At 29.5% G+C, this 15,796-nt stretch overlaps 2 protein-coding genes across 2 annotated transcripts; one reads left to right on the forward strand and one right to left on the reverse strand.

Annotated features, from left to right (window-relative positions):
* Positions 1–3,749: 3,749 nt before the first annotated feature.
* Positions 3,750–5,201, reverse strand: LOC106308623. Its single transcript, XM_013745763.1, has one exon. The coding sequence runs from the start codon at positions 5,199–5,201 to the stop codon at positions 3,750–3,752; it is 1,452 nt and encodes a 483-aa protein (XP_013601217.1).
* Positions 5,202–14,663: 9,462 nt separating this feature from the next.
* LOC106311420 lies at positions 14,664–15,515 on the forward strand. The gene is made up of 4 exons (XM_013748605.1): positions 14,664–14,866; positions 15,114–15,187; positions 15,260–15,304; positions 15,419–15,515. Exons 1-4 carry the CDS (start codon positions 14,722–14,724, stop codon positions 15,509–15,511), a joined length of 357 nt encoding a protein of 118 aa, XP_013604059.1. The 5' UTR covers positions 14,664–14,721; the 3' UTR covers positions 15,512–15,515.
* The last annotated feature ends 281 nt before the right edge of the window (positions 15,516–15,796 follow it).

Here is a 15,796-nt window from a genome sequence, read left to right on the forward strand (position 1 = left end):
ATCTTCCAATGATATGATATTGGAGAACGCTCGCCTACTATGAATAAGAACCTTTCCTTTGTCATTTCTAACAACCCAGGCAGCTCCGCATCTAGCTTGCGATCTGTTCCAATGAACACCTATGTTCCCTTTTAGCCAACCTTTTGGAGGAACAGACCAGGACTTTGTAACATCCAACCCTGCCTCTTGTTCCTCCTGTTCACGGATCTTTTCATTTTTCTGAGCCATTAACCAAAAATCTGCTTCTTCGAAAATCTTTATCACTAAATCCAACGCAGTCATTTGTTTAGCACCAAAGATGATACCATTTCTATACTTCCAGAGATACCACACAATCCAGGGAATAGCATTTCTTACTTCCTCAGGGATGGTTGCATTTTTCATCATTAAAATCAAGGAATGGAAGTTCGAGAAATGTGATACCTTATGAAAGCCATTCTCTGGATACGGAACATTTACCAACGCCCATACCTGCCTGGCTATAGGGCATTGAAAGATTATGTGATTGATAGACTCGCCTTGGAAACCGCAAGACTGGCAACATGGATCCATTGCTCATAGCTCGCCAAAAGAACGTTTTAATCTTAGGAGCCGTCTGAACTTTCCAAATGGCAGCCTTCAAGACATTAATTGAAGGTTGTGCTTCAGCTTCTCTGATTTCTTCTCTTCTACGCAGATTGTTTATAAACCAGTATCCAGATTTCACCGAATAACTGCCATGCCTATTATGCAGCCAAACCCAATAATCTTCTTCCCCAAAGGCAGTTTTCATGGCCAAAATCCTTTCAATGTCTTCCTCATAAAACAGATCACGAAGCTTCTCCAGATTCCAACAGATGTTCTGATGATCAATAAGATCACTAACCTTCAGCAACAGATCAACAAAAATATTCTTCATGAGAGGAGCTCGTCGCACTTCTCCTTCAATCCAACGATCCACCCATACAGAAACGGTTTGACCATTGCCCACATGCTTTCTCAACCCTTGAATCAAGAGTTCTTTACCAAATTGTATGCTCCACCATGCATAAGAGGGTCCTGATCCGATCCTAGCAGAAAAAAAATCTGAATTTTCAAAGTATCTGCTCTTAAAAACTTTCGCAAACAGTGAGTCGGGATAAGCTAAAATTCTCCAAGCTTGTTTTGCCAATAGGGCTTGGTTGAAGCTCTGAATGTCTTTGAACCCAAAACCCCCTTGCTCTTTAGCCAAACACAATTTAGTCCAACTCAACCAATGCAATTTCCTTTTGTGCTCCAGAGAGTTCCACCAAAAGTCTGCCATTGCTTTAGTAAGATTCTCGCAAGAAATCTTGGTAAGTTTGAAACACGACATTGCATAAACCGGCATTGCCATAGCGACCGCTTTGATCAGAATTTCCTTTCCATCGAGGGACAGCAGTTTCAAAAACCAACCAGATAATCTACCCTTGAGTCTATCATAGATGAAGACTAAGAGCTCCGTTTTAGAACCACTGAAACACTCCGGTAATCCCAAATAAGAACCAGAACCACCTTCTTTTTCAATGCCCGTAATTTCTTTGATCTCAACCTTCAGATTCTCCTTAAGCTTCGCACCAAAAGAGATGGCTGATTTAGAAACATTAACCAGCTGCCCCGTAGCTCTTTCATAAATTTTCAGAATTTCCACCAACTTTCTAGCTTGATCCGGAGAGGCTTTACTGATGAGCAAACAGTCATCAGCGAAAAACAAATGGTGAATCATCGGTCCCTCTTTAGAAAACTGAATACCTTGAAGACTCTCATTCTCAACTGCCTTGTGGATTAAGTGAATGAGGCCCTTTGTACAAAGAACAAAGAGGAACGGAGATAAGGAGTCTCCCTGTCGAAGACATCTTTCAGGATGAATAAGGCCATAAGGAACATCATTGATCAAGGAAGCATAGCTGACTGTAGAGACACAGAACATGATCTTCTCAATCCAGTCTTGCTTAAACCCCAAAGCTGAGAGCAATGCACGCAAGTAGCCCCATTCCACACGGTCAAAAGCCTTCGACATATCAGATTTAATCGCCATAAACTCCTTAGAGACCTTATCATTAGTTCTCAGCGCATGGATAATCTCATGGGCTATAAGAATGTTGTCTGTTATAAGCCTTTCCTCCACAAAAGCTGATTGCGTTGGAGACACAATATCTGGCATAAGCGGTTTCAACCTAGAAACCAGAAGCTTTGATATGATCTTGTAAAGGATTGAGCACAAGCTAATGGGTCTCAAGTCAGACATAAGGATAGGGTCATCAATCTTTGGGATCAAACAAAGATGCGTAAAGTTCCACTCAGCTGGAAACAGACCAGAGGAAAAGAAATCCTTCACCTCCTTGATCACTTGATCACCTACAATTCCCCAATATTTTTGAAAGAATAACCCCGTCATTCCATCAGGACCAGGGGCACTCCCAGGCTTGATTGAGAATACCGCTTCTTTGACTTCTGCATTACTCACATCCTTGGACAAGGACTCATTCATTGTAGGCGTAACCCTAGCAGAGAAACCTTCAAACAGCTCAGAAAATTCTCCAATATTGGCAGACTTGAAAAGGTTAGCAAAGTAAGCAGTGGCAACTTCTCCTTTAGCTTCCTCAGAAAATTGATCTTGACCAAGATCATCCTTTAGCTTAACGATTCTCTTCTTAGCTCTGTTATGTTTGACTGAGGCATGATAATACTTTGTATTCAAGTCCCCTTTAGTTGCCCATTGCTCCTTACATCTTTGTTGCCAATATTCTTCTTCTTCTTTGTAAGCTTTGACAAGCTCTTTTTAAAAAAGGTGATAGTCGTTGTTGAAGCACCTAAAGAAGACTGTTCTCTTTCCAGAGCAAACTGAATTTGATTGATCTTATCACGCGAGTTCAAACACTCTTTCTTCTTCCAATTACTCAAGGATTTTCTACAACACTTCAGTCTCTCCGAAACAGTTGCTTCAAAGTAGGGGTGATTGGTTAACAAGGCTTTCTTGATCTCTTCCTTAACCCCTTTTTTATGAAGAAATCTTCCATCAAAACGAAATTGTCCTCTCCTGGCCAGCGAAACAGCTGAAAGCTTAACTAACACAGGTCTGTGGTCTGAACCTCTTTTGTCCAAAAAAACTTGATTAGAAGCCGGAAACAGCCGATGCCACATTTTGTTTCGAAAACACCTATCCAGCTTAGATTGAATGGATAAGGTCCCTCTATTACCTCCCCAAGTGAAACTATCTCTGGAACTTTGAAGTTCAACCATCTCACCAATTTCAAGCATATCATTAAACGGTAGAAAAGATATAACACTTCTTCTAGGACCTCCTATTTTTTCATCATTGTTTCTGATCTCGTTAAAGTCCCCAAGCATACACCAAGGATCTTTTCTGAAGACTCCAATCTGAGATAGTCTCTCCCACAAATGCGGTCTTTCACTACGAACAGGTTCACCATATACACAAGAAACAAAGAAACTGAGATTTCTAAACTGTACATGAAAATCCAACAGGTTCTTATCAACAAACTTGAAGTCTATATACACCGAGCTTTTCACATCAACGCTAGGCCGCCGCTGTACCCAATAGGATTCACTGTCATGATCCTATCATAGCCTAGCCAGGTTTGAATATCTACCAAAACGTCTCGCTTGTTCTTCATCTCCATCAAAAACAAAATTTATGGGAAATGTTCTTGTCTCATCTCCCATAGTCTTGGAATCACCAGATCTTGTGCACGGCCCAAGCCCTGGCAATTCCAGCTAATCATCGTCATTTAGATATTGGGCGGTCCCTCATTTGGGACCACCAATGGTTTCTTAAACCTTGCAGAGCTTTGAGATGGCTCAACATCATCCTGCGCCTTCCTTTTCGCATCTGACACTACACCTTCTCCAATTTGCACTCCAGAATCTTTATCTGGAATCATGGTAGCTTTACCATTGCCCTTTCGATTAAAAGTACCCGGCCTTCTTCGAGGTCTAGATTTCTTCAAGGGAGTCCCAGACGTACTTGGTTCTGAGAAACCCGTACTAAAACCCGTCGAAACCACCTGAGAGAAAGAAGAACGAAACGGCACTATTTGAGCATTAAGAATTGGCAAATCAGAAGCCACTTTTCCTGATTGTAAGACCCTTGACCCTGCAGCTATCGCCGATGCCATCAACTTCACTGGATTTGAGTTTGGTTTCATCTGAACACTGAAGTCATAAACAATTCCTTTTCCTTTTTCTACATCATTAGTTATCGAAGGAGATGGTTCTAACATCAGGCAAGTCTTTCTCCCAATCGGGTCTTTCTTTAACTCTTCTAGTGATTTCCTCACTCTTTCAGCTCTAGCTTTTTTTTCAGGACCATCCGCAACCATGAGGTACATACACATATCATCAAGAATTTCCTGCGCAATCTTAGGCTTTCCTGAAATAGGATCCAATCCTACAAGGTCTTCAGGGATGAGACCAAACAGAGGGTCAGAAGTAGGAAGACAATCCGAGAAGCCAGTTCCTTTATTTCCAGCTGAAGAAGACTCTACTGCTTTAATCGGATCCACCTGCTCCTTTTTGAAAAAAGGGCATTGGCTTTGCTCATGAGTGAGTCTTTGACAAGTATAACACCTTTTCTGAAGTCTTTCATAGTCGTACAGAATGTTGACCACCTCACCACCAGGAAACGTCACCTTTTTTGATCTCCTGAGAGGTTTTGCAACATTAAACCTGACAAAAACCATGATGTAGTCTTTGGTTTGAGGTTTATCTGGATCGAAAGCCAATTCCACCATCTGGCCTGCAAAGTCTCCAAGGGACCACAGAGCTTTGAAAGTATAGTGATTGATTGGGATGTTCCTCATCTGAACCCACACCATAAAGTATTGGAGATAATCTTCTGGAGGTGTTTCCACCCATCTCTCCAAAACAATCGGCCATAACCGAAACGTATGGACGCCTCTGTTGAGGATATCAAGAAGATCATGTTCATATTTGAAAATGAACTGGAATCTGTCCTTAGAGAGGGCCACACCCCTGACTCTGTCGTATAGTTGCCACTTCATAGGCATCTCGAGAATCAAATCATACATCCTCTGACAAGACGGATTAAGGAGCCTTCCCACCAAGCTCAGCGAGTTCCTTGCTGTAGAATAGTATTCCGGCATGTCCGAGAGGATGAACGGAACATCGTCCTCTTCTTCCAATGATAGATTTAAAATTTCTTTATCAAGATGAGACGACATGACCAGCACTTCAAATCTTGATAATAACATGCAAACCACCAACTTCTACGGTCTTGAAATTTTCTTGATCGAAGAAAACCCTTTAAAAACACGATGAACAAACACTAGAATTTTCTGAAATAAGGTTGGAAACCAGAGAAAATATCTAGAAAAAGGTTACTTTCTTAAAAGGAAACGTATTTAATTAGCCACGTAGCCCCACTATGCTATGAGATGTACAATAGCAAACAGGGAGATAAGCCCAAAAGAGGGAGCCAGCTATTTTACGCCGAGAGAGAATTCCGACTTTTACCATCACATAAATGTTCTGATTTCTGTTTTAGTAAGTAAGATATAATAAATACAAACGTACTAAAGATAATGTATTTTTGTTTGTTAACAGAACCCATACAAAATAAATCATATTTGGTAGCTATTTTGAATTTCTGGAGGATCGATAGCATGGATTGGCTCTGATTTATATGGGATGATAAAGAACAACGTACACATGTCCTTTTTAAAAAGGAATCAGAATGGTTATTAAGGCAACGATATATATACATAAGTTGTTTTTTTGTGCAACAGAGATATATTTCTTTCGTTTCAGTTTAATTGTCGTTGCAAAGTAAAATTTTCATTTAATAAATACTGTTTTAGAATTTAATGCAAAATTTATTAACAATATTTTCCAGTTTACTTTTTTATTTTAGAAATATGCAAAACTACATGTATTTTAATATGTGTACATAAACCTAAAACGACATATAAAATAAAATAGAGAGTATAGAAGTTAGAAATCTAACAAAACACCCTAAGCTGGCTGAACTCTTAGAAGGCTGCTTTGAATTTAGGCCAATCTATGGGTTGTTAGCTGTTTTGTAGTTTCAATTTAGCATAAATTATACTCTCTCTGTTTCCTAATATAAGATGTTTGAGAGAATATTTAATGGTCCAAAATATAAAATATTTAATATTTTAAATTATTTTTACTTTATTGAAAACTGATTAACCAATAATATTTTTTCTACATTATTTATGATGGGTTAACTTATTTAAAATTAATATGTCAATGAAAAGGAATTCGTTGTTTGATAAATTCTAAAATTCATTCAAAAAAAGAGTTTGTGATTATAGAACTTGACTAACAAGTAAAAATGAGTTCAAAAAAAAAAAAAAACTTGACTAACAAGTAAGCTATAAGAAACCAGGCTATGAGTATTGATGGTTTTGTAACGAGCACATAGGGTACTTGATAACAAAGGAGACTGTATATAATAAGAGTATAGTGTCACTATTAATAAATACAGATCATCTGTCTTTGGCTCCTTCTTCCTCTTTTCTAGGTACTTACAGGCGAATCGTAACGATGATATGATCTTCAGCGCATATCAATTGATTTGATAATGGTCTTTAATGCTCTTATTTTCTTTATGTTTTGCATTGAGTTCCCCAAGTTCAGCATGTGTTTTGGGCCTTGGTGAAATCTGGTATGGGTCTTTTAAGTCATGTGGATCGGATCTTAGGATCAGGTTTGGAGCTTGTGAAACCCGGCTCCAATAAATCTCCTCTCGAGGCCGGCGTGTCTTAGGTCGTCGGATGAGGCTTGTTTCAGATATGGTCCAAAATATAAAATAATTTAATATTTTAAGATATTTTAAGTTTGTTCAAAACTGATTAACAAATAATATTTTCTGACATTATTTACAATTGGTTAACTTATTTAAAATTTATATTATTAATAATTAATATTTTCTAAAAAGTTTAATTTCTTAATTATTTGCTTTATTCAAAATATTTTATATTATGAAATGAAAGGAGTATTAGTAATTTTTAGGTTATACGTACAATTAAAGCATTTTTTTTATCAACTGGTAAAACTTAAAGCCAAAGATAGCCTTTACAACCTATTCAATCACCATGTATATAGTTGAATCTAGGAGACAAGTTAAATGCATGATATCTTTGATTTATAACAATTAAGATATAAACACCAGATGTTGTATAAATTTTTTTTTGAAAAAACTACTATATTTACGTATAATTTAAAAAGTATTCAGAGTTACTACGTTGGGAATCTTTAAGCTTTTTTAAGTTTAAGACTATTAAATTTCAATAAACTAAACATTAAAAGGATGAATGTGTACTATACTCCAATAAAAGTGGATGGGTGAGTATGCGGACGGGTGAATATGTCAATCATGCAAGGTAAAATATAAGATTGTTTTTAACATTGATGACATCCCCAAAAGCAACTTTTTAATTTCGAATATGAATTTTAATTTATATACCAAAAATTTTGAATTTTTTTATAAAAAAATTTGAATGGTAAAATTTTAAATTTGAAGTTTTACTAATCAAAATTTTAAAATTTAAAGTTGTGTATTTTCAGTTATTTACAATTATATATCTTTCAAATGGTTAATTTAATAGTTATTATTTTTAGTTCATACAATTTTATATCTTATAAATATTTTATATATGTGAAAGCCCCATAGGTACAATAGTTTGACTGGAAATTTGTTAATGCATATAAGTTAGGAAGTATTATTTTTGTATTTTAGGTAAACAATTGATTAAAATTATGCATATTAATGAAGAAAATATTTACATGATACAAGTGAAATTGTTAGGCGTAAAATTTCTTGAGACGATTCATAGTGGTACAAATATAACTATCATTAGAAGTGAATCTTCGTAAAACATGTAATATTATCTGTTGTAAATTCATATAGAGAAATTGTTAGAAATACCACAAGTTAAGTATCACTTTTTGAAAATACCACCAATAAAAAAATATAATAATATATGCTCTATAAATATTTAGAGTTTAGTATTAAGGGGTTATTTTGGGTTTATAAATGTTTTATAAATATTTTTAAAAATTAACTTAGTGTTATTTTATCTCAAATTTAGGTATTTGTAAAAATAGTCATTTGTTAATGATAAATTTGAAAAGTGGTATCAAACTTGTGCTAGATTTGAAATTTTCCCATTCACATATGTAATATTTATTATAATTCCTAATAAAATAATAAAGCCGTTTTAGAAGAATTTTTATATCTAAAAGTACCGGATTCAATAATGTTTACCTCATTACCTATTTATAACTAACAAAATATTAATAAATATTTTAATCATATCAATTAATCATATATTAGAACATTGCAGAAAATAGTTTACTGAGTAATTATTAATTATTATAATTTTATGTTCATTAACTAATATTTTGTAATAGGTTTTAAATGTATGTTTTATATTTATAAGAGTTAAATGATTTTAGTCAATTTATAGCATTATTGATTGAGGATTACAAAGTAAATAAAAATTATTTTATAATAATATTGAAATTTTGTTATTGGAGATACCAAAATTTTTAAAATATATAACATTAGAGATAAATAAATATATATATATATATATATATATATATATATATATAATTTGAAGAAAAAACATTAATAGGAGATATCGTTCTTGCATAGCTCAATAGGAGCAACAGGTCATATAACTTTTATTTAAGTTATATATGGATTCTATGTACATCTTGAATTTTGCAGTGATCAGGACAAGTTTATATTGACAGAAAAATTACCTACATTCTAACCCAAGCGAAATATATTTTAATATATTTGAGTTTTTAGATAATATATATTCATAAAATGTGTAAATTTAAGATATGTTTGATGGGCTTATTTTAGTATAGATGCATGATATAGTAATAAATTTTAATCATTTCTAAAAATTAAGAATATATTTTTTGTTTATTTTTTATGGTTCTATTTCGTATGAAGAATATATATCAAAATTTGAAATGCAAATTAAAATTTTATTTTAATGTATATGATATGGTTATATAATTTTATTATGTTGTATTTAAAATTATATTATTTAAAATTTAATTTTTATTTTACAATCTATTTTCAAAGTCTCATTTCAAAATTGTTAAAAATATTTATATTAAAATATGTAAAAAATTAGAAATAGGTAATTATGCTAAGTCTATATGTATTAGTAGTACATGATTTGATCCGTATCATTAGGGTTGACCATTTTATATTTAATGTTAAGTAATATTACCTATTTGAAGATTGTAGTTGTGTTTATATTACAAAATTCTAATAGTAGATGATATTTGGACAACTATAATTATTTTAAATTAAAAATTTTATTCTCTAAAAGATAAATGTGGTTATTTAAATCATCAAATCATATATTTATTATATAAAGAAAAATAATATTTTGTATTGATTGTTGCTTGTTAAATATTATACTAGTTGATTATTAGAATATCTACCAAAGCAACCTTATAACTTTAAATATATTATTTTGTACATTGTAAAAGAACCTTAAAACTTTTAATTTAAAAACGGTTCAAAATCTTATTTTTGAGGTTCTTTACTTTTAACTTTTATACTTATGTTTCTTCCAATAATTTTGTCAACTTTTTAGTTTTATATTTTTAATCCTTATAATTCCAACATCTCATAAAAAATTACATATATTTTATTATTTAACTATCATAAATAAAGGTAGTTATGTTATTATATAAATATTAGTAATACATGATTTGATCCATATCATTAGGGTTGACTATTTATATTTGATTTTACGTAATATTATCTATTTGAAGATTGTAGTTATGTTTATATTACAAAATTCTAATACTAGATGATTTTTTGGACAAATATAACTATTTTAAATTAAAAATATTTATTCTATAAAGATAAATGTTTTGTTATTTAAATCATCAAATCATTTATTTATTATATAAATCTCTATAATATTATTTGAGAAGTCAGCTTTCTACGTGCCACGCCCACATTAAGTCTCACGGTGGTTGATTACTATGACACCTTTAATGAATCAAATATATCCAATTATCATTATTAAATATTTATTTTATTTTCTTTTTTCATTTTTTTTATTTTGGTTTCCTTTTTCAAATAACCTATATAATAAAGAAAATTTATAAATTTTAAAAACGAAATTTTTTTTATATATAGTGTAATTCATAATAAGAAAAGTTTACAAAATAATCTTGATTTTAAAGTAAAGAAATAATCTTCCTTTTTTAAAACTAATCTTAAACAACATCTTATATATTAAAACAGAAGTCACAAACTTGATTCATGTGTGATTTGTTTTTAAATGGACCTTTAGAAAATTATGTATCATTTATTTCATATTAATATTTTCTTACTTACGTCTATAACTAACGGCTATATACAAACATATTTTGCCATCATTAATGATTCACACACGGTGACCTGGGCTTACGATCATTGTATAATGGGCTTAGGATAATTTAATTTAAATTTATCGACTCATTGCTTTATAATTATGATCAACCTCGAGAACTTTAAACCCATCTATGACTAGATTTTAGTAGTCAAATGGAATGTTTATCTTTAATCTATTCTATTAAAATCGAAATCATAATTTTTTTCATGTGTAATTTTTTAATTTCGATCATCCTTTAGCAATTTTATTACATGTATTTTATTAAAACTAATAACACATAAAATCTTTGAACTAATTTAATCATAATATATTGTGATATCTTTTCATTTCAAATATAAAAGTATATATTTAAAAATCTAACAAATCTGTTTGAAAAGATTTAAACAAGATCTTAATTATCAAAAATCATATGTAAATATTTTCAGTAATTTTGTAATTAGTTTGAAATATTGTTATACAATAATATATTCAGTCATCATTTATAAAATGAAAAATAAAAAAAAATGTTATTCTATTATTTATTGAGCTAAATATGGTAAAATTATATTAAATTAATAAATTTATATATAATTTATTTTTGTAATTATAGATATTTATTTTTAGAAATACAATATATTGGTAGGACGGATTAACATTAGAAAACTATATAATACATGTATAAAAATTAACATTTATTTTATTAAAGCTAATATAATCAATCATGTTAAAATAAATTTTTTATATTGAACTAAAATGATAAATTAATATTAAATGATTAATTTATAAATTTTAATTTTCATAATTTAGAATATTCATGTTAAAAATGACACATTAGCAAACTATATAATACATGTATAAAATTAAGATTTTTCTATATACAATAATATTATCTAAAATAAATAAAAGTAAAATATATTGCTAAAAAGAAATCCAGCTTTGAAAAGCGGATCAGAAATTAGAATAAATTAAAATACAAAATAATTTTCAAATATGTTGTTTCTTGCAAATAGTAATTTGTTTAAGAATTAAATGCAAATACAATAAGATAAATATATAATAAGAATCAATAAGTACATACGACGGTTTTAACTACAACATATAAACTATACAATTACTAAATATTGTATCTAAAATAGTTATATAAACATTTAAATATATGATTAACTTTTAAAAAAGGTATACTACTAATGATCTAAAATAAATATCTACGTATATAAAACTAAAAACAAACACACGTGCGCGGATCGAGATCTAGTAATATATATTTTAAAAGTATTAAGCATTTTATTTAAATCAATCTATTTCTCAAATTATTATAAAAGAATTTAAATAACATAAACTAAGATATCATTAATGAATAAATTTAATATAATCTTTTTGTTTTATATTTCCTTTTATATTTTTCAAATAAAATATATGACAAAGAAAATATTTATAAAACCTAAAACGAATTTGTTTTTTATATTTAATGTGATTTCATAAAAAGGCAAGTTGAGAAAAATAATCTTGATATTAAAGTTAAGAATTAATCTTTCTTTTTAGAATGTATCAATTATGTTTTTATGCAATTTTGTACCTATCATCACTTTATTTTTATAATTTTATTTTTGAAAATTAACATATATTAAACTACTAAATCCTATAAAATTAACATAGTGCTTGGGCTATTTACAAATAGCCAATTTATAAATATATATACACATCTAAGATGAAAACCAAACTAATGCAACGAATACAATAAATATGATTTGGTTGAATTAGATTAGAAATAGTTATACTAAATTTGACGTAATATATGTAACATAATATACCCACAAATGAGTAACTAGACCAATCCAATTTTTTTAATAGAAATTCAAACATTAAATAAAAAATAATATATTTTCATTTATAGTAATATTTTTATGCATATAAATTATAGACGACTCAAAATATTACTAAATAAATACGAAATTCTCAAATAATATTATAATATATTAACCAACTATTACAATTAAGTATAATTGTTATGTTTATTTATAGAACTTTGAATCGATCAACACTTTAGTTTACTTTTACTGTTTGATTCTCAAAACAACATATATTAAATTATACATAATCTTACTGAAATATATATACAAATCTAAGACAAAAGTCAAACTACATGAAAATAACAAACCTAATCAAAATTTTAATATGTATACTAAAAATATCTTAGTTGAATCGAAAAAGTAAATGTTATCTAATATATCCAAAATTATACGTCTAATTAAAATAATATAATGTTATTTAAAATAAACCATGTATATTAATTACAATATAAATAACAGAATAATTAAAAATTAAAAATAAATTATTAATGAATTATTATAATGTAAATCAATTATTATAATATATTTACTTTATAAATATTTATACTCGTGCATGAGCACGGAAAAATCATCTAGTAAAATTATTATTTGTATTGATGGTTGTTTCTTAAAAATTATTCTTGTTGATTATTAGAGTATCTATCAAAACAACCTTATAACTTTAAATATATTATTTTGTGTATTCTAAAAAGAACCTTAAAACTTTTAATTTAAAATTTTGAACAAGGAAACTTCTTATATAAGGTTTCACGGTTCAAAATGTTTTTTTGAGGTCTTTACTTTTAAATTTTTATACTTATGTTTCTTCCAAATAATTTTGCTAAATTTTTTATTTTGTCATTTTAATCTTTATAATTCAATATCTAATCAAAATTTACATATATATTTTATTATTTAACTATCATAAATAAATTTAGAATATGAAAATAATACTAAAATTTATGTATGTTTGATTTTAATTTACAAGATCTCCAAAAGTTATCCACATAATTTTGACTTAATCTAAAGTCATTGTTGTTAATGAATTCATCAAATTATTCTTTCATGTACCGATTGAATAATTACATAAATAATCTTATGAACAATAAATTATTGTAGATTCTTTATTTATTATAAAAATTGTATGATTCTAACTAATTTTAATAAATAGTAAAAGTGTAAAATATATAAAATATATAAATTTAAAGTTTAGTATAAAATTTTTCTTTTCGAGATGATATCGAAACCTTATATTTTAAATTTTACCAAACTTAAAAATAAAATTTCCTTTGAAGATGCTCTTAGAAAGTTGTAATGGAAATTTTTATTAAGATTTATTTGCTTTGTCAAATCATTTATACTTGGATCTAAAACAAAACTAAAAAAAATATCATGAGATTCAGTATTTAATATTATTTGGAATAATATTTTATTAATGTATTATTTGAAACATGTTTAATTGGTATAATCTTATTTTATAATTACCTTTAGTTTTTTTATGAGATTCAGTCTTTTTTGATGAATAAAAACCTTTTTTTTTTGTTTAACTTTTGATATAATCATGTTTTACTAATACTTATAGATTGAAAACAGAAATCATAAACGGGGTATAGTCTATTAGACTACTACTATATAACGAGTTTTTTTTTGTTTGTAAAAACTACTATATAACGAGTTATTTCAGTCCCTTTGTTTATCAACTATTTTTCGTGTATTCCCATGTTTTCCATGTTTTTAATAAAAACTTTGTTTTCCATGTTTTACTCAGTTTTCCACTATGTCCAACCGAACGACTAATGCGTAAATACCAGTTGTCCCGTGTCTAAGAATGCATATGCACCCATCTAACTATATAGGTGGTCTCAAATTTATTTACTTAAATGGGGAACGTACCTCTTGATCAACTGTTCCTAGATGAAGTGCGCGTTTTACGTTCATGAAAACTAGATCGACGTCAATAATATCTACATTCATCTGCGTATAAAAAGCATTATAGAGCTAAATATAACACGATTTCTTATACGCTAATGTCTTCTTGCCAATTGAAATAGCATATATATGTGTAATTCTGCCTACAAATAAAATAAACAGCTAGGTGTACTTTGTCATAAAGTATAAATGCGTAGCCAGTTTGTGTTCTTGTATGGTTGGGTAAATGTAAAAAACCACGTCCATGCAAAGTCAGCTAAACAAAAAGAGTAATAAAGTTGAAACAGAAATAAATGTGAGGGAAAAAATGTCAAGACGGTGACGAAATTGTTTGTAAGAAAGTAACTTTATCAGTATTTTCCTAAATAGATAGAGAAAGTATTTCAAAGAAAAGAAATAGCTTTTGGTTTCGAAGAGAAGGATATTGAAGCAAACTTGTTACGCTCCAAATGGTGTATAAATACACATGATTATAGCACTACTCCGCTATGAGTCAGATAACAAACAAACCTTCCCATAGAAAAAGAAAACCACATACAAAATCAGCCACAACTTTTTCAATAATGGCGAACGAAAACTCGAGCTTCCAAGAATTAGCCATAGGAACTACGGTTAGCTTCAAAAGGGGGAGTACCGGAGAGCGGTTTCATGGATCGGTCTTCTATTTTAGCCCACAATTAAATGGTTCCCTTTTTGGAATCCAGAACGGTATGTTCAATATATATTAACTCTATGAGTAATGAATTAGGATTTCTACTTGTGTTTTCCGTAGAGAGAGTAGTGGTGGATTTTTGAAAATTTAAGATTTTAGATTGAAAATATCTTAGAACCTGATTTATTTTCTGGTTAACTTGTCAGCAAAATTTGAAAGAGGATTTCTACTTTCGTTTGTTAATTTTCTGTTTAGTTTTATGTTGTTGTGACTCAAATGATTTTTGTATGGGGTCTTTTACAGTAGGTGTGTGGAGGGTGGATGGAAGATATGAACGTATCTCAGGGTTTAACCACTTCAATCTAAACGACATCACGGTCCGTATTATAAAAAACTTCAAATTTACATATGTCCTGTCAATATTAAATTGTTTTCTTGGTTGTAACCAGGAGTTGCAAGTGAATGTAGTTCCTAGGCAAAACCCCAACACTCAGGTAAACTTGGAGTCTTTCAACTATAACTAAAATAGTCAATCGTATATATGCAATATGAAGATCTTAAACAAAGGGATACAATTATGGTGTTCTTTAAATGTCTTTCTTTCTCAGGATGCTCAAAACAATAATAATAATGATGGATCTTCATCCAAGTCAATTGAGAGCAAAATGGGAGCCCTCCGCCTTGATCCACCTTCGAAGTGACTTGTTTACACACAATTACATTTCTCTGAGTTGTTTTCCATAAACATACATATATGAACCATATCAACCAGATAAATAGTTTAAAAACGTCCATTACTACAATACATAGATAATCTAGTAAGATTGTCTGCTTTGATTTTAATTAATTAATTAATAAATGTATTACTCTTCGGTTAATGAAGGTATTTTTCTCTGTTTCTTTTTCCTTTTCCTTTTCTTGGTGAATGTTTCATCTAAAAGAACAAACGAGCACATCACACACTCACAAACATTTATAGAACTAGG

This window comes from Brassica oleracea, chromosome C8 (genome assembly GCF_000695525.1).
Source record: "Brassica oleracea var. oleracea cultivar TO1000 chromosome C8, BOL, whole genome shotgun sequence".
NCBI classification, from domain to species: domain Eukaryota; kingdom Viridiplantae; phylum Streptophyta; class Magnoliopsida; order Brassicales; family Brassicaceae; genus Brassica; species Brassica oleracea.

Bases quoted from the DNA above. Each gene is read 5' to 3' on its own strand.
- LOC106308623 (XM_013745763.1), bottom strand. From the start codon at position 5,201: ATGTCGTCTCATCTTGATAAAGAAATTTTAAATCTATCATTGGAAGAA.
- LOC106311420 (XM_013748605.1), top strand. From the start codon at position 14,722: ATGGCGAACGAAAACTCGAGCTTCCAAGAATTAGCCATAGGAACTACG. The intron at 14,867-15,113 runs GTATGTTCAATA...GGTCTTTTACAG, and splicing joins CCTTTTTGGAATCCAGAACG to TAGGTGTGTGGAGGGTGGAT. The intron at 15,305-15,418 runs GTAAACTTGGAG...TTTCTTTCTCAG, and splicing joins GGCAAAACCCCAACACTCAG to GATGCTCAAAACAATAATAA.